This window comes from Bos taurus, chromosome 6 (genome assembly GCF_002263795.3).
Source record: "Bos taurus isolate L1 Dominette 01449 registration number 42190680 breed Hereford chromosome 6, ARS-UCD2.0, whole genome shotgun sequence".
Lineage (NCBI taxonomy): Eukaryota > Metazoa > Chordata > Mammalia > Artiodactyla > Bovidae > Bos > Bos taurus.
Genome location: NC_037333.1, coordinates 31,342,163 through 31,365,044, shown reverse-complemented (window position 1 = coordinate 31,365,044; position 22,882 = coordinate 31,342,163). Strand labels below are relative to the sequence as shown.

Genomic DNA, 22,882 nt, shown 5'->3' with positions numbered 1-22,882 from the left:
ATTATGAGTACCAATTTGCCTCTTTGGGTCAGAATTTCCTTTTCAGTAGATTGGATGGGATTGGATTAAGTGATACTTAAGGTTGTTTTCAATTGCACTCCTATTAATGCTGTGCATCTATTAAAGAATAGCCTGTTAATAATTGCATGCTTGAGAAAACATTTATTTTATAGATGAAAATCATGTTCCTATGATATCCTCTTTTTATTATTTTACATCTTCAAAAATCTTTCATGAGTTTGTTTTCTCTCTTTTAGGGTGGAGTCAGTGGATTGACTGGAGAGCTAGAATTTGGAGAAAATGGAGGCAATCCCAACGTCCATTTTGAAATTCTTGGAACCAACTATGGAGAAGAGCTTGGCCGAGGTGTTCGCAAAGTAAGACCGGACACATTGATAAATCTCCTTTTTCCTATAGTAATATGGTTATGTTGGATTGTTTTCCATGCATTATAGTCACAGTATACATTAAAGTCTATATTACAGTTTGAGAGAAATGAAGAGGCAAGAGAATTAGAGGACATTACATACTCACTAGAAGTATTAAGCAATAAATTTTTCTGTGCCTTAAAATAAAGGGAAAGAATAAACCTATTGTTGCCTAGGGAACTAGCATAATCTTCTATTCACTATAGTAATTTTATACAGTAGTGAATTTAGTATCTACACAACGCCTAACTGCTTGGTTTTTAGCTTGTAAGATGCACAAAATCAGAATAAGAGCTTTGATAAATTTCATATGATAAGAGGGATAGTCTATAAAAAGTGACATTACAGTATCTCACTATCTATGTCGTGTAATAAGTAGAAAGAAAATGGTTTGCAGGAAATGAACTCTTATATACTTCAGATCACGTGTAAGAAGTTGAGCGCCTATAAAGGATTTTTCATGAATTGCTGGGACAGTAACTTTCTCAACAAGAGATGTAAAAACCCCTGGAGAAATGATTTTTCTATAGTTTCAATACGCCATTTTTAGATATTTTTGGTAGGGAAAAACTTAAGGTAATTGAATGTGCAAACATAAGTTCATAGCTATAAATCTCTAACTGCATTGACGGTAAGTTCTTCAGTGGGTGTTTTCTTTCCAGTGCTGAGGTATAGGATGCAGAAAATTTAGACAAATTGAAATTTAGAGTTATTCTAATTAGCAATAAAAATCCTTTTGGTAAATTTATGCTAGAGAAGTCAAAACTATCTTAATGTGTTTTTATTTGATTTATAATGAAGCATAGCAAACATATATTAGTAGAAAACTGCATAAAGCACAAGGATAGTTTATTGAATTATTGTAAATGAAACAACCACTACTATGGTAAAGAAATAGAACATACCAAGCATCTTGAAAGCCTCGTTATATTATTTCTGTTCATATCCCTGACATCTTGTCTCAGTGGCATCACCATTAGTCTGAATTTTATGATATTAATTTCTTTGTCTTTGAATATAATTTTATCATCTAAGGGTACATCCTTAAATATTCATTTTTTCAGTATTCAATTTATGAATGAACACATTTTGCATATATTCTTTTTTCTTTTTGTATTCTTCATTTTGTGTTATTCTTGTTGTTACAGTTATTGCTTATTCATTTCTATTGCTGTGTCAATTTCTATTGTATACATGTGTCATGATCTACAGTAGCCTGCTTCTATTGCATTTATGTGTCACAGTCTACTGTTTCCACTTTTAGGTTGTCATAAGTAATGATGTTATGAAGATTCTTAGACATGCATCTGGATATATAATATTGTACTTGTGTGTGTGTTTCTATAGGATTTGTATCCTGAAGTAGAATTGCTGCAACACAAGGAAACATAATCTCAAACCTACTTTCCTACATATTTACCAATTCACATACCTCCAGTAGTGTTTTGAATTCACATTGCACCAAATGCTGGTTTTGTTAGATTTTAAATTTTTATTAGGTTATTCAATGTATAATGATATATCTTTTTGTTTCAACTTGAATTTCCCTGATTATAAAAAGATTCTGCATCTTTTACTTTTCATGGTTTTTTTTTTTTTTTTTTTTTTTTTTTTGAGTTAATTGCCTATTCAAGTCCTCTGGCCATTTTCTATTGGGTTATCTTTGTTTATATAATTGAGTCTAAGAGCAGTATGCATATTTTGAATATTAATCTTCTGTTATTTATATTGCAAATCGTTTCCTCTCCTTATATTTAATTTTCATTAGATATAGTACCTTTAAATTTAGTAGAATTATGAATTTTCTCTCTTGTGATTATTGATGTTTAGTCTTACTCAAGAAATCATTCCATACTACTAGAGTCATAAAAATATTATGCTCAATTATACTCTGAAGGATTTATAATTCTATCTTTTAAATTTAAGTGTTTTAACTACCTGAAATTTTTTGTAGCTTTTTAAAAAGTGTATATTTTTAAAAACTATTTTCTTCTTCTTACTGTTATTTTAATTTTTTGTTTTTCTGGTTGTGCTGCAGGGCATGTGGGATCTTAGTGCCTCAGTCAGTTCAATTCAGTGGTTCAGTCGTGTCTGACTCTTGGTGACCCCATGGACTGCAACATGCCTGACTCCCCTGTCCTTCACCATCTCCCGGAGCTTGCTCAAACTCATGTCCACTGAGTCTGTCATGCCATCCAACCATCTCGTCCTCTGTCATCCCCTTCTCCTCCTGCCTTCAACCTTTACCAGCATCAGGGTCTTTTCTGATGAGTTAGCACTTTGCATCAGGTGGCCAAAGTGTTGGAGCTTTAGCTTCAGCGTGAATCCTTCCAATGAACATTCAGGACTGACTTCCTTAAGGATTGACCAACTAGGGATCAAACCTTTGCCCCTTGCATTGGAAGCACAGAGTCTTAACCACTAGGTCTTCAGGGAATTCCCTGCAAATTTTCTTTTTTTTTAATACATGGGAAAAGAAAAAAATACAAATTTATTTTTAATACAGTATCTTATTTACTTTTTATTGAAATTTAACTTATATACAATAAAATGCACAAATATTAAGTCCACAAGGCTGTCAATGATTGAATTCACCAATGTAATCACTACTCTCAAGTTATATAGTTTTTTAATTATCCTAAAAGTTCCATCATTATTCTTTGCACACATAGTTTACCTGGTTTTAGTGTTCATATAAATGGATATTGTAGTAATATGTATCTTATTTCTCTCAACATATTTTAGGTACATTCTTATTTGCATGTCAGTAATTTTTTATTTTTTCATTTATATGGCTGAGTGGTATTATAATGTATGAAAGTAATATAGTATCTTTTAAAACCCCATTTTCTATTGGTTGCTGATATATGGGAATGGCACTGATATTTTATATTAATTTTATATCCAACATTCTTGCTCCACTCTTTAATTCTGATAATTTATCTGTAAATTCTTAATTCTTTGCATATCATCTGTGATAATGATTTTGTCTCTTCCTTTCCAATGTTAATATCTTTTATTTCTATTTGCCTAGTACACTGACTAGGTCCTCTAGGACAATGTTGAATGAAAGTATTAAATAACAGTAATAAGCATCCTTGATTATTATCAATATCAGAGAAAAAGATGCAAACTTTACACTACTAAATACAAAGTTTCTCTTTTTCTTTCATTAACTTTGATCAGATATAGGCAACTTCATGTATTCCTGGAATAAACCTGATTTTTATATTTTTACAAACATAATTTCATTAATGTTTCCATATTTATATATATTTTTTTATTTACTACCACTTGCTTAAAGTTTTTACATTGATGTTCTCGACTAAGGTTACCTGAAATTTTCTCTGTTGTAATTTGATGCTAAGGTTAAGTTAACCTCAGGAAATGTGGTGGAGAGGATTTCTTCTTTTTATATTCTCTATTAGTTATATAAAACTGGAAGAATTTTTTCCTTACATGTTTGATAGATGGTCTTATGAAGCCAAGGTGGACTAGAATTTTTGTTGTGGGAATTTTTAAGTTACTGATTCTATTTTTCCAAGTCGATAAAAAATAAAAGTCATATTTTCTATTCTTTTTATAAACTTGAGAAGTTTATCTTTATGATATTTTAAAGTTTTTTTTTTTTTAATTTTCTATATGTATTGGGATAAAACTGCTAGGTATATCCTTTTAAATATCTGAAACATTTCAAGATATGAACTTTATTTCTGAATAGTTTTCTTTGTAAATAACATTCTTAAATTATTATTATAAAGCTTCTACTTCTAATAATACTTTCTTCCCTAAAGTATAATTATTTTTATTATGTATTATTTTATGATGTATTTATTATATAGCATTATTATTTTTTTCTATGAATAGAGTAAAGCAATTACCCTTCCATTAATATATTTGGTGAACTTTCTTTTTACTACCCTTTACTTCCAACGTTTCCTGTATCCTTTCATTCCACTTCTAACTCTTAAGAAACTATACAATGCATTATTTGATACCAGTTGGACTATTCATGCCTAAATATGAGAGTATTACATGTATTTAAATGAAATATATTTGATAATACATTTAGAGTTAGGTCTGCCATCTTATACATTCTACCATTATGTTACATTCTGTTTGCCTTGCCTAACCTAGGTTCCTTTTTTGTCCTTTCTTGCCTTCTTTTGGATTAATATAAATTTTATTTTTCAATTCCCTCTTTTCTCCTGTACTAATTTACAAGTTATATACTCTGCTTTTATTTAATAGGTCCTCTAGAATTTACAACAGCCATACTTTATCAACATCTAATGTTTATCAATATCTTAAACCTCCTCTTAGCAAACATAAAATTTTAACTCCATTTACTCAATATATCCACCTCTCACATGATGGATTATTATTGTTCAAGTTTTTAATATTATTGTTTTTATTCTAAGAAGTCTTACCATTACTATCATGTGCAGTTAATATTTATTTTATATATACCCATATATGTTCTACTTTCTTTGCTTGTTTTTCCTTCCTACGTCTTTATCTAGAATTGCTTTTCTTTGGCCTGAAGTATATATTTTTTCAAATTTCCCATTTTGATGGTTTTCTTGTGGCTGTATTTCTCAGTTTTTATTTCTGTGAACATATCTTTATTTCATCTTCTTCCTTCAAACATATTTTCCCTAGACACAGAATTTCAAAGTGCTGGTTTTACTCTTTAACCGTATTGATGATATCATTGCATGGGTTCTGGCTTCAGTGCTGTGGTTGAGAACTGCTGTCTCACCGCCAATCATCTTACCTTAACTTCTCTGCCTGATTTAAGATTTGTCTTTGTTTTTAAACCTCTGCATTTTCACTATTGTCTCTAATGTGCATGGGTATAGCAGATCTATGATGGCAAAACCTATGGTTATCAATGTGGGATTTATGGTGACCAAGGAACTACGTAATGCTAAGTACCTGGTGCTAGAGTAAATTTATGAACCTGGAAGAATTTAGCATCAAAGATTACCATTGAGTCATAGAGAATTTCAAAACTGTGGGTGAAAAATGTGTCTTAGAGGCAATTCTCTGTCTTCAAACGTATTTATTTAGTAATAAGAAATGAGTTACACTTATCTTGCTTTCCAAGTGGCTCAGAGGGTAAAGAGTCTGCCTGCAATGCAGGAGACCAGGTTCCAGTCCCTGGGTTGGGAAGATCCCTGGAGAAGGGAATGGTAACCCACTCTAGTATTCTTGCCTGGAAAATCCCATGCATGGAGGAGCTTGGTAGGTTATAGTCCATGGGGTCACAAAGAGTCTGACAAATCTAGTCAAATGGAAACAAAATAATTAACCTAGAATCATAAAATGCGTTTAGTATAAAAATAATTAAGATTTGGAAAATGAAAATGTTCATGATTCTATAGCAGAAAGTCGTGTGTCTTTCTTCAGAGGTTTCATTACTTAATTACTTGTAGAATGATATCAGAAAACATTTTTAGACCTCATTACAATTGGGAAATCAGGATTGCTGTGGAATGTTACCTAATTTGAAGAAAAAGAAAAACTGTACACGTTAAGGTATACATACAGAAATTATTTCATTTGCAGGTAAAATCTATACAGAGACAAATAAAAGCTCTTCATGTAAGTATTGCTTAATTCCTTACAAACCTTCATGTTTTTTCCCTCCTCTCTGTTCCCACAGGATGGGAGAAAATATCTGCTCCCTACTGTTGTCCCCAAGCTTATGTATAGTCATTTTGCATCAGGTTTCTTCTTTCTTCCAAAATCTTTTGTGTAAACTATCACATGTAAGGTTACTGTTAATTTTCCTAAAATCTTATGATCCTAATACTACTCCATTTTACAAAAATACTTATCCAAATTCAGTAATTAAGTATGTATGTGCAAGGATGGTCATTGAAGTCTTATACTAATAGAACCTAAGAATAAAGAGTTTTAAGAAATAAAGACAGGTTGGCAATGTAGCTAAATAGCAATAATATAAAGACTGAAGAGAGTCCCATTGAATTTAGGAACTCAGGATTCATCAGTAACTAAGGAGAGGCAGTAAAGCAATGGGTTAGAAATGTGGCTGCTAATGTAGGACTGCTCAAATTTTTGTTGTGTTACTTAAAACCAAGTGACATTGAATATGTTACTAACTCATAGATAGGTTCAACCTAAATGATTTAGTAATGTGATACATCCAGAACCATGTCTGGAACATAAAAAAAAAAAATGTTGCAAATAATTGCAATTTATTAGGAAAATATCAGTGGAGCAGTAATATCATATGTTTAAATTGTAACAAGTTAAAAAATAAAAAGGAAGGTAATGAGTAGAAGAGATAAAGGTAACCATATTAACCCTGTTTGGCTATGAGATCAGTCATTAAATGACTTAGTGAAATGGAGGGGAATAATTTTCAGAGTATAACAGAGATGAGTATGCTTGAATGCTCACAGATCAAGGCTGTAGGGAGTAAGAGAAAGACGATAAAGGAAAGTCAGGTGATCACTGATAGATGTCCAAGAGAAAAAGAGACAATTTGATCCAGAATTAGGTGGAATGTTTAATCTTAGGCACCAAGAATATAATTTTCCTTAGTGATGAGAGAAGGAAATAAAGAGAGAATGGTGTATTTACGAGCAAGTTACCATGGGTGCTATCAAGAAGTTAAGGGAATTGTTAAGAAATATGTTCTCTCTCTTTTTTTTTTTTTTTTTGAGGAAAGGATGGTGAGATTATCTGCTAAGAGAGAAAGTATACCAGAAAACATTAGAGATAATTAGGTTGGAATTTTATAGATAGTGAATAAGTTTTAAAAGAGCTGCAGTGGCAAAACAGAGAGAGATAATTAGGGAACATGGAAGAATTGCCAGAGAGAACTATTGGTTCATATGAAGTTAGAGACCAGAAGTTCATTGTAGCATTAATCTACATGGCTGTATATGTTTTATGCAGCAGCTTTCAGTGGACAGAATGAATTTGTATTAATGTAGGGATAGGATTTAATCAGAAGGGTTTTGTTTTATTGTTTCTGATTGCAATAAAGTCAGGCGATGAGAAGGACGTTGGCAGGAGACTGGCTGAGGTGGCAAAGCATGAAATCTCACTTGGACATGTATCTACTGAGGGCAGGAGGAGTCTCAACAACAGGGCGAAAGCATAACTTAAGAGAGTAGAAAAGTGAAATCGCTCAGTCATGTCCGACTCTGCGACCCCATGGACTGTAGCCTACCAGGCTCCTCCCTCCATGGGATTCTCCAGGCAAGACTACTGGAGTGGGTTGCCATTTCCTTCTCCAGAGGATCTTCCCGACCCAGGGATCGAACTTGGGTCTCCTGCAGTCCAGGCGGACGCTTTAACCTAGAGCCCCTAGCAAGTCTGAGAAACTGATGTTGATTGGATTAAGTTGAAAGAGCTTCAGGGCCAGGAAGCTATATTTGAGGAGCTACTGCTACTGCTGCTACTGCTAAGTCGCTTCAGTCATGTCCGACTCTGTGCGACCCCATAGACGGCAACCCACCAGGCTCCCCCGTCCCTGGGATCATCCAGGCAAGAATACTGGAGTGGGTTGCCATTTCCTTCTCCAGTGCATGAAAGTGAAAAATCAAAATGAAGTCACTCAGTTGTGTCTGACTCTTAGCGGCCTCATGGACTGCAGCCTACCAGGCTCCTCCATACGTGGGATTTTCCAGGCGAGAGTACTGGAGTGGGGTGCCATTGCCTTCTCCAGAGAAACATCTAAATTCATAATTGGAAGTATGAATAGCTTCGTTGTTGTTGTTCAGTCACTCAGTTGTGTCCAACTCTTTGTGACCCATGAACTGCAGCATCCCAGGCTTCCCTGTCCTTCACCATCTCCCAGAGCTTGCTAAAACTCATGGCCACAGAGTTGGTGATGCTTTCTAAACAGCTCGTCCTCTGGCATCCCCTTCTCCTGCATTCAATCTTTCCCAGCATCAGGGTCTTTTCTAATGAGTTGGCTTTTTGCATCAGATGGCCAAATATTGGAGCTTCAACATAATTCCTTCCATGAATATTTAGGATTGACTGGTTTGATCTATTTGCAGACCAAGAGACTCTCAAGAGTCTTCTCCAATACCACATTTCAAAAGTATCAGTTTTTCAGCACTCAGCCTTTTTTATGGTCCACCTCTCACACCCATACATAAAAACCATAGCTTTGACTATGTGAACCTTTGTCGGCAAAGTAATGTCTCTGTTATTTTAATAAACTGTCCAAGATTTTCATAGCTTTTCTTCCAAGGAGCATGTGTCTTTTAATTTCGTGGCTACAGTCACCATGTGCAGTGATTTTGGAGCCCAAGAAAATGAAGTCTGTCAGTGTTTCCTTTGTTTCCCCATATATTTGCCATGAAGTGATGGGACCAGATGCCATGATCTTAGTTTTCTGAATGTTGAGTTTTAAGCCAACTTTTTCACTCTCCTCTTCCATTTCTTCAAGAGGCTGTTTGCTTTCTGACATAAGGGTGGTGTCATCTGCATATCTGAGGTTATTGATATTTTTCCTGGCAATCTTGATTCCAGCTTGTGCTTTATCCAGCCCAGCATTTCTCATGATGTACTCTGCATATAAGTTAAATAAGCAGAGTGACAATATAAAGCCTTGATGTACTCTTTTCCTAATTTAGAACCAGTCTGTCCTTCCATGTCCAGTTCTAACTTTTGCTTCTTGACCTGCATACAGATTTCTTAGGAGGCAGGTAAGGTGGTCTGGTATTTCCATATGTTTAAGAATGTTCCACAGTTTTTTTGTGATCCACACAATCAAAGGCTTTGGCATAGTCAATAAAGCAGAAATAGATGTTTTTCTGGAGCTCTCTTGCTTTTTCAGTGATCCAATGCATGTTGACAATTTGATCTCTGGTTCCTCTGCCTTTTCTAAATCCAGCTTGAACATCTGGAAGTTCTCAGTTCATGTACTGCTGAAGCCTAGCTTGGAGAATTCTGAGCAGAATTCTGCTAGTGTGTGAGATGAGTGCAGTTGTGCAGTGGTTTGTACATTCTTTGCCATTGCCTTTTTTGGGGATTGGAATGAAAATCTCAAAGAAAGGCATTTCAGGACTGGAATGACTTTTTCCAGTCCTGTGGCCACTGCTCAGTTTTCCAAATTTGCTGGCATATTGAGTGTGGTACTTTCACAGCATCATCTTTTAGGATTTGAAGTAGCTCAACTGGAATTCCATCACTTCTGCTAGCTTTGTTCATAGTGATGCTTCCTAAGGCCCACTTGACTTTGCATTCCAGGATATCTGGCTCTAGGTGAGTGATGTCACCATCATGGTTATCTGCATCATTAAGATTTTTTTTTTGTATAGTTCTTCTGTGTATTCTTGCCACTTCTTCCTAATATTTTCTGCTTCTGTTAGGTTCATGCTGTTTCTGTCCCTTATTGTGCCCATCTTTACATGAAATATTCCCTTGGTATCTCTAATTTTCTTGAAGGGATCTCTAGTCATTCCCATTCTGTTGTTTTCCTTTATTTCTTTGCATTGTTCACTTAGAAAGGCTCTCTTACCTCTCCTTGCAATTCATCGGAACTCTAAATTCAGATGAGTATATCTTTCCTTTTTTCCTTTGCCTTTTGCTTCTCTTAATATTATTTGTAAGGCCCCCTCAACCATTTTGCCTTTTTGCATTCCTTTTTCTTGGGGATGCCTTCTAGACAATGAAAAATTCATAATTGTAAAGTTGGCAGAAGTGGGCTTCGTTTCACCTTCTAAGGTCAGTATAGTTCTAAGATCAGTGTAGTTGCTTCCCCATCCTCTGAATTTAGTCTGTATTGTGTTACCTATGCCATTCAATTGAAATGAGTCATGTACTTCAAATTAAATGTACTTTATTCCTAAATAATATTAAAGAACTCCTGTTTATATTTCTATTTTTCGACTCCCAAATTGTATTGAAACATTCCAGTATATTGACATTATATAAATATGTGAAAGAGACTGTAAATATTTACCATGCCTTTTACATTTTGACACTTAAATTATTTAAGCATTCTTAATTTAAAAATATTTATTTGTTTTTATAACTCAAATGTTTTTCTAATAAGCTATAATTTTTTAAATTAATTACTGAATTTATAAAACTTCAAATCTATCTCTCAAGTAATTTTGAGAGTATTATGAATTTTTTTGTGGATTTCTAGCTTTATTTATAAATGGAGCAATTCCTTCACATGGACCTAAATACATGTATAATATCATCGAAGATACTTATCAAGAGAAAGCATTGCCAAGCAAATAATTACAGTATAGATTTACTAGACATGTGTTTAAAATTAAGGTTCCACTACCAGTATCTCCATGTCTTAAAAAGAGTGAATGGCTTTCCAAATGGTGAACTGTCAAGCTGTCAGTGTTTATTCTGCTGCCAGTGGCTAAGTGTATACAATGCCTATGTCCGTATCACCTTGAGCAGGGTACTGTCAGTTTTCATAAGCTAACCAGGGTTGCTTCTGTGTAGAATTTGAATGTGAGATTGACCATTTTCCAAATTTTGGACAAGTCTTGGCTCTCTTGACATTGTATGACTAGAGGTTTTTTTTTTTTTTTTTTTTTTTTTTAATTTGGTAAGAGTATAAAAAGGATTATTTAATTTTTACTCATGCTGATAAAATGAAGGGTTTTCCTGATTTGATATTTTCTACATGTTCTTTTACTTTGATGTCAGGCGGTGATTCATTCAGTGGATGGTGTATTCAAGGTGTTAGACACTGTGTATCCTTGAAGATAAATTAGGAAAGCCTCAAAGCCAAATTTTGAAATCATCCAAGTTTTCTTTATCCTTAAACTTTCTCCAAGAGTATGGTTGTTCCTGTTTCTTTTCATCACAATACAAAATTTCCAAGAAGAAGAATTTAAGGAGTAATATCTTATTCAATCTTCTAAAACTAAGTTTATTAGAAGTCATTAAAGTACAAATTAAATTAAGTAGTTAATTTAAAGGATCAATTTGTGTTTTGTTTTTCCTTAGAAGATGAATTGTACAAAATATTTTTTGTTGGTCATGCTTTTTTTTTGCTTATGTATCTGAAGTCTTCTTTGGTTTGGTTTTGCTAATGCTTCACTTTTTGTGAAGACTGAGCTTCAGCATTAAAATTTAATACTGTAGATTTAATGTTTTTGAACTTTATCACAAACAGGAAAACAGGGTCAGGTCAGGGAAAATAGATTAAAACTGGCTTCACAACCAATATTAATTGTACAACAATGCTTATTCTCCTCATAAAATTGTTTCCTCATGTAAGCAGATGAAATAAAATGGTACAGCAGTGATCCTCTAGCTCCCAGGTATAGTCGTTTTTTAGATCTGTTTAGAATCTTTACTCAGGTTCTCCAACATTAAATCCACAAATGTAAAACCTACAGCTCTGCATTCTTGAGAAAACTTAATGTACTATTTTTGCAAAAGGTATTATATATAGATTGCCACTGGTCCATTTTTAATGAAATGTTTTCCTGCCTGGTATTTAGAAAGAGGAAAAAGCAGCCTTGCCTTAAAGTGGCCAGTTATTTAATAGAGTACTGGTATTCTTCAGTGTTGTATTTGTATTCTGATTCTACAATATGTAAAATAACACTTTCCTTTTTGTATTACCCTGTTTTATGTTTCTCTCTAGCATTTTTTGTAAACTGAAATTATATACATATATGTAGTTATATGTATAATCCTCACATATGTATATATATGTGTGTGTGTATATATATATATATATATATATATATATATACAGGTCAATGTAATCACTTTACTTGTTTATATTCTGTGTTTCCCATTATAGTGTGACTCACACTGTGTAATGACACATTACAGTGTGATCCCCCAATGCATGGCATATAATAGATGTTCATTAATTATTTAATGAATGAACTAATGATTACATGTGTATTCTAACATAAGAATGTATAAGATTCTTCTATGTATCTACAAATGTGATAAGCATGTTTTCCCTTTATTCAATTGAAAAATAATATGTGCACATAAATTATTGTTGACATGCCACGCTAGAAAGTATTTGTGTGTGCATCATTTCCTTCATTGTATCCTTAATACCTAGTAGAGTTAGTCTTTCGGTTGCAAAAATACAATAAATTATTTTAGTGATTCTTAAGTAAGATGTTGTATAATTTGTTTGCAGTGATTCATAGACAGTATGGAAATAGTAGATTGATTATTTAAGCAAATAGATTGATTATTCCAAGCAAAATGGAAGGGCTCACAGAAGTGCAGTCTTGTCAGAAATTGCTGATATTTGTAATTCAAGGTCATTTTTAAATAACTAGGCTAGATTTAATATGGTGTAATGGAAAAGTACAGTTTTGCTGACAGATATAACAAGGTTGAAATTCTGTCAATGACTGATTTTTAGGACAACTAAACGTAGTAAGTCTCAATTTCTTTATCTGTAGACTATGAATGATACTCTCTATTCTTTAATATTGTAAGGTTAAGGGAATTTATGTTTGTAGGTTACATAGTAAAAGATAACTAAAATAATGCCAATTCGAATATGAACAGTAATCTGTATGAGCCAGTTCAAGAAATGCAAAGTATAGTTGCTATTGTCACAAGAAATTGCTATGTGAGGTGGAGGAATAATTTCATTTTAGATGTGATTGACAGAGCATTATGAATGGCAGTCACAGTGACAGCATGAGCATTAACCTTTTTGTTTTCTTTAATGTTATTTCTGCATCTAAAATTCTGCAAGTCTGTTAATCAAACTTGGGAGCATCTACAGTTCAATGGGAAGCTAATAGCAGAGAGTCTAGTAGCCAGCATAGCCTGCATAAACCCAGTGTTTATAATTAAACTCGTTATTGGAAAATCTGCCATCCTTATTTACTGCCATATTTCCAACAGTAAATTTATCTCTTGGAAAGTGTATATAATGGATAGAATCTAGAAGTTGCTGTGAATTGGCAATGTATTGTGAATACTCCACCTGTTTTTCTCCCACCCTACTTTATATATAATACACATAATAGACTTCATTTCATGAGTTTTTATTTTGATGCATCTTCAAGAAAATATTTTGTACCTCAAAGTTAGGTAATATTCAAGCCAGTATCTCATAAAATTTCCAATCTGTTGGACCTTCAAAATTACTGACCCCAGCAGTTTCCTGATATATAAAAGGAATTCTGCACTCTTGAAAAGTATACACTATGGAAGGGATTATTTCTACTTCAAAGGGAACCCATCTCTTATCATGACACAGAAGAGATAGTTGTATCCAGTGATGTTTAGAGTGAGCTGTTGCTTGGATAGAGGTGACTTCTGAAGATGTCCTGCTTCAGGCAAGCAGCACTCACAGCCTCTCAGAGAGAACAGGAGCACTCTCTTTTGGTGGGTGGAATGATGCTGACTTCTCCAATATGGGGAAAGGATGTCTGATTCCAGTTAAACATTTTTTTGTGTGTGTGGAAAAAGAGCCAATGATATTTTTCAAAAGACTATGAAATCTGGATTGCGTGCTCAGTATGGATTACTTTCCCACTGTTTGTTGTTGTTGTTGTTCTTCTATGGACAGTAATCTATGTGAGCCAACGCAAGAAATGCAAAGTCTAGTTTCTATTCTCAAAAGAAATTGCCATCTGACGTGGAGGATTAATTTCAGTTAGGTGTGATTAACAGAGCACAGAAAAAAAGCTTGTTATGAGGCAACTAGTTGCTCTAGGCATGCAGACTCTTGGTAAATGTTTACAGACATGTATGTGCTCAAAGAAACCCAGAGAGTCTGATTCATGGGTTCACATGTTAAAAACTGACTCAGTTAAGAGTTTAGACCATACCTGGTACAAAGGAAGCAAGGTTCAGTTTCCTGCCTACTCTGTTGGACAGCACCCAGTCAGACTTAATGGAATCTGCCTCACCCCAACCTTCCTCTCTGTCTTTCTCACACACACACACACACACCACCACGACCACCACCACCACGACCACCCCTGCCAGTGAAGCTTCAGTCCAGCTCAAATTCACCTACACAATGTGATTTTAGCCACAAATGGTGATTCATGTCCAAGTTAAGAATACGGAGAACTGAGAAACATTTGCTCATATGTTCTCCTCTGACAAGGTCTCATTGTCATCATTGAACTTAAGTGGCAGATACCAAGATCTATTTCAAAGAGGTTATATGAATCAGCAAACAGTGGCAAGAAGGTGTCACATTGCATGCAAGTCATTTGCCCACATATATTGAAAGTTCACAACAGATTAATTTGTTATATAGTGATATTCCTGGTATGGTAGGTTCAGCTGAAGCATAATCCCAAGAGTTTATCATTATGCCTGAAATTATCTGCTTTGTTCACTTCTGAATTTCTCAGTAATCTGTTAAAATATTTGATTATATATCTCTCTTATTCTCCCAGAACTGTCTTGACTCCTTCAGGGGATTATAAATTCTCCTTCCACAGGAACTGGATTTTTACCACTGGAAAATGTTTTAATAGTCCAGGCACATAATCTCACCAAATTTGCTAGTAAGAATTTCAACAACCCAATTGCTTCGGGATTCTTCATTCAAACTAATGAAATACTATGTTCATATCAGTGATGATAATTTAAATTGTAGTCCTGGCTTTTGGTCACTGCTGACTGTATTTGCATCCTTCCTGCCTTTCCCAGCCCTCCAGTAATTTTAGTTTCTTTTATGATCAGAAGACTTGACACACTAAAGCTAGTCAGGCACCATTAAGACTTTCAATTCAAATAAGCTGTTCAGTGGTGACTGGAAAATGAAGGTATTGATGTTTGCTAATTTGTTCTGAATAGAAACTATGTTATTAAAAAACATTTTTTAGAGACTTTGAGATGCCTTGGATGTTCAAACATCCCTTTTAAAGTCTCTGCTATTAATTTGTATTCTGTTTCTGCCAAGATTTGCTTTTTGATAAAAAGGTCGTATGTTGCAATAAAAATAAGAAACACAATTTTTTTGCATTTTTAAAAGTTGAAACACTTGATTTGTATGCTAAAAGCAACATATTGACATTACTAAAGACAGGAATTTTCCAGGCATACAACACTATTATAACCAGGAAGAAAAAACTTGTTTTAAAAGTTAAAAATAATTAAAAACTTCTCTTTGTGTTTAAAGGAGCAAATATTTCTGAAAGTTCATCAGAAGTATCAAGTAATTTAAAATTTTAGAGCAACAGTTTTCTTGCTTGCAGTTTGAAATAGAGTTTGGTCTATGGCCATAACACCCTGAACATGCCCAATCTCATCTGGAATAGAGTTGCTCTCTAGACATAGCATTTTGTGATTCTTTTATTCTAATATTATATTCTATCCATAAAGCATTCTGAAGCAATATTTTAAAAATGTGTGTTTGTGTTCAGTCGCTTTGATCACGTCCGACTCTTTGCAACCCTATGGACTGTAGCCCACTGGGCTCCTGTATCAATGAGATTCTCCAGGCAAGAAAACTGGAGTGAGTTGCCATGCCCTCCGCCAGGGGATCTTTCCAACCCAGGAATTGAACCTACATCTCAGGCATCTGCTGCATTGCAGGTGGATTCTTTACACATTGAGCCACCTAGGAAAAACAGCAGAACAATTTATTTCCAGATATTTTCAATGAAGCTAAAATATACAGTTTATATATCATATTACAGTAAGTAGGACTATATATATTAAATCAATTTGTGGTCTTATTTATTGAGGATTCCAATTTTTGATTACTATAAAAATATCTAATGTAGTTTTTTGTTTGTTTGTTTGTTTTTGTTTTTGTTTTAATTTTATTTTTTTTTAAACTTTACATAATTGTATTAGTTTTGCCAAATATCAAAATGAATCCGCCACCAGTATACATGTGTTCCTTCAAGTCAGTTCAGTCACTCAGTCATGTCCAACTCTTTGAGACCCCATGGACTGCAGCATGCCAGGCTTCCCTGTCCATCACTAACTCCCAGAGCTTGCTCAGACTCATGTCCATTGAGTCAGTGATGCCATCCAACCATCTTATCCTCTGTCGTTCTGTCTCCTGCTTTCAATCTTTCCCAGCATCAGGGTCTTTTCCAGTGAGGCAGTTCTTCCCATCATGCGGCCAAAGTATTGGAGTTTCAGCATCAAGCTTCCAATGAATATTCAGGATTGATTTCCTTTAGGATTAACTGATTTGATCTCCTTGCAGTCCAAGGGACTCTCAAGCATCTTCTCCAACACCACAGTTCAACAGCATCAATTCTTTGGCATTCAGCTTTCTTTATAGTCCAACTCTCACATCCATAAATGACTACTGGAAAAAACATAGCTTTGACTAGATGGCCCTTTTTTGGCAAAGAAATATCTCTGCTTTTTAATATGCTCTCTATGTTGGTATAACTTTTCTTCCAAGGAGCCAGCATCTTTTAATTTCATGATTCCTGTCACCATCTGCAGTGATTTTGGAGCCTCCAAAATTAAAGTCTCTCCCTGTTTCCATCATTTCCCCATCTATTTGCCATGAAGTGATGTGACCAGATGCCATGATCTTAGTTTTTTGAATGTTGAGTTAAGCTAGCTTTTTCATTCTTTAATCCATTTACTTATTTTAATTGGAGGCTAATTACTTTACAATATTGTGGTGGTTTTTGCCATACATTGGCATGAATCAGCCACAGGTGTACATGGGTTCCCATCCTGAAACCCCGTCCCACCTCCCTCCCCATCTCATCCCTCTGGGGGTGCCAGCACACCGGCTTTGAGTGCACTGCTTCATGCATTGAACTTGAACTGGTCATCTGTTTCACATATGGTAATATACATGTTTCAATGCTATTCTCTCAAATCATCCCACCCTCACCTTCAGCCACAGAGTGCAACTCTATTTTTTCACTTTCATCAAGAGACTCTTTAGTTCCTCTTTGCTTTCTACCATAAGAGTGGTGTCATCTGCATATCTGAGGTTATTAATATTTCTCCCAGCAATCTTGATTCCAGCTTATGCTTCATCCAGCCCAGCATTTCAATGGTGTATTCTGGATATAAGTTAAATAATCAGGGTGACAATATACAGCCTTGACATACTCCTTTCCCACTTTAGAACCAGTCTGTTGTTCCATGTCCGGTTCTAACTGTTGCTTCTTGACCTGCATAGAGATTTCTCAGGAGGCAGGTAAGATGGTCTGGTATTCCCATCTATTTAAGAATCTTCCACAGTTTGTTATGATCCAATGGATGTCGGCAATTTGATCCCAAGTTCCTCTGCCTTTTCTAAATCCAGCTGTACATCTGGAAATTCATGGTTCATGTACTGTTGAAGCCTGACTTGGAGAATTTTGACCGTTAATTTGCTAGCGTGTGAGATGAGTACAATTGTGCGCTTGTTTGAGCATTCTTTGGCATTGCTTTTCTTTGGGATTCAAATGAAAACTGACCTTTTCCAGTCCTGTAGCCACTGCTGAGTTTTCTAAATTTGGTGGTATATGGAGTGCAGCATCACATCACATCACATCACTTTCACAGCATCATCTTTTAGGATTTGAAATAGCTCAACTGGAATTCCATCACCTCCACTAGCTTTGTTCATAATGATGCTTCCTGAGGTCCACTTGACTTGACATTCCAGAATGTCTGGCTCTAGGTGAGTGATCACACTATTGTGGCTATCTGGGTCATGAAGATCCTTTTTGTATAGTTCTTTTGTGTATTCTTGCCACCTCTTCTTAATATCTTCTGCTTCTGTTAGGTCCATACCATTCTGTCCTTTATTGCAATTTTACATATAATAATAAACTTCAAAATTCTTGCCATAACCCACACCTTTAATATATGAAATATGTCTTCATTTGATTTCCTATGGTGAAGATTTGAAAGTAAGAACTCTGAAATAGAATGCCTAAGAATTATAGATTTATTTGTTCTAGCTTAAAAAATTAATATCCATACTTTGTTTTATAAAAAAGGTTGCTTAGATTTTTTATTAATAGATAATTAATTTAAATTTATTTATAGTTAAAAATTTTCATTTTATCAGTAACTTCTTTTTAAAATATTAATGTTCACATTGTTATTTTGTATCCTGAAGCTAGTAGTCCATGCTGAATCCCAAGTGTTTACTAATCATTAAAAAAGTATATCAGTTCAGTTCAGTTCAGTCACTCAGTTGTGTCCGACTCTTTGCAACCCCATGAATTGCAGCACGCCAGGCCTCCTTGTCCATCACCAAATCCCAGAGTTCACTCAAACTCACGTCCATCGAGTCGGTGATGCCATCCAGCCATCTCATCCTCTGTTGTCCCCTTCTCCTCTTGCCCCCAATCCCTCCCAGCATCAGAGTCTTTTCCAATAAGTCAACTCTTCATATGAGGTGGCCAAAGTACTGGAGTTTCAGCTTCAGCATCATTCCCTCCAAAGAAATCCCAGGGCTGATCTCCTTCAGAATGGACTGATTGGATCTCCTTGCAGTCCAAGGGACTCTCAAGAGTCTTCTCCAACACCACAGTTCAAAAGCATCAATTCTTTGGCGCTCAGCTTTCTTCACAGTCCAACTCTCGCATCCATACATGACCACTGGAAAAACCATAGCTTTACTAGATGGACCTTTGTTGGCAAAGTAATGTCTCTGTTTTTGAATATGCTATCTAGGTTGGTCATAACTTTCCTTCCAAGGAGTAAGCGTCTTTTAATTTCATGGCTGCAATCACCATCTGCAGTGATTCTGCATTCAAATATTCTTTATTCAAAATAAAGTCTGACACTGTTTCCACTGTTTCCCCATCTATTTCCCATGAAGTGATGGGACAAGATGCCATGACCTTAGTTTTCTGAATGTTGAGCTTTAAGCCAACTTTTTCACTCTCCTCTTTCACTTTCATCAAGAGGCTTTTTAGTTCCTCTTCACAAAAGTATATAAATGATTGCAAATATAATAAATAAGATTTTTAAAAGTTAAAAAAAAATCTATATCTTATTCTTTCCCTGGTCTGCAGTTTTTTATAAGAGCTTTAATCATAAAATATGTATTATCTCAAATTTTGCCATATTTGAAAGAATTTTTAAGGTGATGGTTAAATGTTTTTATCCAAAAATAGAGCTTTTTTATTCCAACGCATAGTAGTATTATTGTCATTAGTAAGTTTATGGAACTTGATGTTGCTCGTATGTGTGTTCTTTTCAAGGCTACAGATTCTATTTTGAGAAATTGTTGTTTTTGTTTTGTTTTTACCATAAACTGTGAGCATTTTCATCAGGGCCTTAAGTGTCTTTCCAGTAAATTGTCTGTGGATAGAAAACTAAGTTTGCACAGCATTCTTTCCAATATGAAAAGTAAATATGTTTGGAAGTGGAGATACTCTTTAGCAATTTGAGGTATTTTTATTAATCACAGTAATTCGGGTACAATAAGGGGCTTTTACGTTTATTGGCAGTGAAACTTGATTTAAAATTATTCAATAAGTATATTTATCAGGGTTATTAAACTCCATTATAATAGTAAAATAGCATTTCTGGAATTCTTTTTTATAATCAAAAGTGAGAAATGAATCTCACTTTAAAAAATAATTTTAAAATATCTTGGATTAATATAGGTTAGACCTTGAAATGTCTAATTAATAAGATGAATGCATCTAGCTGAATATAATCACTCTGAGAAAGTCACTTGATGCTCATGAGGAGAAAAGTACTTATCTGCTTAAAATGTTTTCAAGCAATTCTTAATCAGAAGCTATGGAAAGTTTTATTACCTTGGAGTGCTTGAATAAAAGTAGGTTTTGTGGGTTTAAATGGAAAAGCATTTGAAATGTTTTGCTTGAAAATTTCTTCTTTTGATTCATTCAAGTTTGATATGAATCTATATCCCAAAAGGAGATGAGAAATCTTTCGGGTTCAGAAATCTTTCAGGTTCAGACTCATGCATTTCACAATGTCTGATTGTCACCATTTGGAGCAATAATATGATCTGAATGAATGTACTTTCATTAAATAGGAGACAGTGTCTTTTAGATTGTGAAAAAAAAAAAGTCACATTTCTGCCTCATATAGGAACTATTGTACTAATAGATATTTCTCCCTTCCAAAGAAAATTGGAAACTGAAGGATTATTCTTGGGATCAAACAAAGTAATAGCAATTCAGGAACTGGGTTCTTATCCATTCTTAAACATATTCAAGTTTCTCCAAGTAGGCACATTTTTTTGGTTCATCACAAACATTTCTGAGCGATCACAAAATTAGGGAAAATTTAGCAGTCATTTGGTCTTCCCAGGTTTCTCAGTGGTAAAGAATCCACCTGCCAATGCAGGAAACACAGGTTTGATCCCTGGGTGGAAAAGATCCCCTGGAATAGGAAATGGCAACACACTTCAGTATTCTTGCCTGGGAAATCTCATGGACATAGAAGCCTGGCATGCTACAGTACATGGAGTCACAAAGAGTCAGACATGACTGAGTGACTGAGCACACGTGCACTTAGCAGTCATTTAGTGAAACATCTCTATCTTACATATGTAGTCCTGAGTTTTGTGGGTTGGAGACATTCTTAAAAATCATTATTTTGTTATAAAAACCAAGCCTAGATTTCTAGTTCAGTGTTTTTTCTGCTATATTAAAGTTCTTTCCACAATTTCAAAACCTATACCTGTTAGAAGTAAACAGTAAAGAGATATTTTCTGTATTTTTTTTTCCTCATTGTAAGTATAGAAGCTTGTTAGTCGCTCAGTTGTGTCTGAGTCTTTGTGACCTTGTGGACTGTAGCCTGCTCTCTGTCCATGGAATTCTCCAGGCAGGAATACTGGAGTGGGTTGTCATTCCTTTCTCCAGGGAATCTTCCTGACCCAGGGATTGAACCTGGGTCTCCCCAATTGTGGACAGAATCTGTACCATCTGAGTCGCCAGGGAAGCCCAATGCCGCCAGGGAAGCCCTGAAGTGTAAGTATGGAACCGGTCTTTAAGTATATCCCTGGTTATTTTATAGTTATAAATCCTAAGGAGAAAAATCAATTGTATTTAATATCTAACTAATAAGAGCTTCACACTTTTTTTTTTTTTTAGAAAATAGCAAATTCTCTGGCTTACCTCTTAAAACCCCAGGTTATTGAAATAAGGAAATATTTTTGTCCCTACTCTTTTTTCTTTTTTAGTCTTAGTGACTTTAAAGCTCTTCCCAAGTAATGCTGTACTCTGTTAACTTTATTCTACAGTGTTTAATTCCTTTGATTATGGTTTTCATTCTGTCTGCCCTCTGGTAAGGAAGGATAAAAGGCTCATGGACATTTCCTGATGGGAGAGACTGACTGAGGGGGAAACTGAGTCTTGTTCTGATGGGCAGGGCCATGCTCAGTAAATCAAAACAGAGTTTTGCCAAGAGAACGCACTGGTCATAGCAAACACCCTCTTCCAATAACACAAGGTGTCCATATCTACACATGGACATAACCAGATGGTCAATACCGAAATCAGATTGATTATATTTTTGCAGCCAAAGATGGAGAAGCTTTATATAGTTAGCAAAAACAAGATCAGGAGCTGACTGTGGCTCAGACCATGAACTCCTTATCACCAAATTCAGAACTTAAGTTGAAGAAGGTAGGGAAAACCACTAGACCATTCAGGTATGACCTAAATCAAATCCCTTACAATTATACAGTGGGAGTGACAAATAGATTCAAGGGATAAGATCTGATAGACAGAGTGCCTGAAGAAATATGGACTGAGGTTCATTACATTGTAGAGAAAGGTAGTGATCAAGACATTCCCCAAGAAAAAGAAATGCAAAAAGGCAAAATGGTTGTCTGAGGAGGCCCTACAGATAGCTGAAAAAAGAAAAGACACAAAAGGCAAAGAAGAAAAGGAAAGATATATCCATCTGAATGCAGAGATCCAAAGAATAGCAAGGAAAGATAAGAAAGCCCTCCTAAGTGATCAGTGCAAAGAATAGAGGAAAGCAATAGAATAGGAAAGACTAGAGATCTCTTCAGGAAAATTAGAGATACCAAGGGAACATTTCATGCAAAGATGGGCACAATAAAGGAAAGAAACGATCTGGACCTAACAGAAGCAGAAGATATTAAGAAGAGATGGCAAGAATACACCAAAAAACTATACAAAAAAGATCTTCATGATCCAGATAACCACGATGGTGTGATTGCTCACCTAGAGCCAGACATCCTGGAATGTGAAGTCAAGTGGGCCTTAGGAAGCATCACTATGAACAAAGAGGTGATGGAATTCCAGTAGAGTTATTTCAAATCTTAAAATATGATGTTATGAAAGTGCTGCACTCCATATGCCAGCAAATTTGGAAAACTCAGCAGTGGCCACAGGACTGCAAAAGGTCAGTTTTCATAACAATCCCCAGGAAAGGCAATGCCAAAGAATGTTCAAACTACTGCACAACTGTGCCATCTCACACGCTAGCAAAGTGATGTTCAAAATTCTCCAAGCCAGGCTTCAACAGTACGTGAACCATGAACTTCCTGATATTCAACCTGGATTTAGAAAAGGCAGACAAACCAGAAATAAATT

At 35.0% G+C, this 22,882-nt stretch overlaps 1 protein-coding gene across 1 annotated transcript in view; it reads left to right on the top strand.

Moving 5' to 3' along the window:
• The window catches only part of GRID2 (glutamate ionotropic receptor delta type subunit 2), a 1,601,453-nt gene that overhangs the window by 1,014,097 nt on the left and 564,474 nt on the right, over positions 1 to 22,882 (top strand). Inside the window, exon 8 of the mRNA XM_015471545.3 lies at positions 258 to 377. Within this exon, the coding sequence (XP_015327031.2) occupies positions 258 to 377 (120 nt within the window). The remainder of the gene's footprint in view (positions 1 to 257; positions 378 to 22,882) is intronic.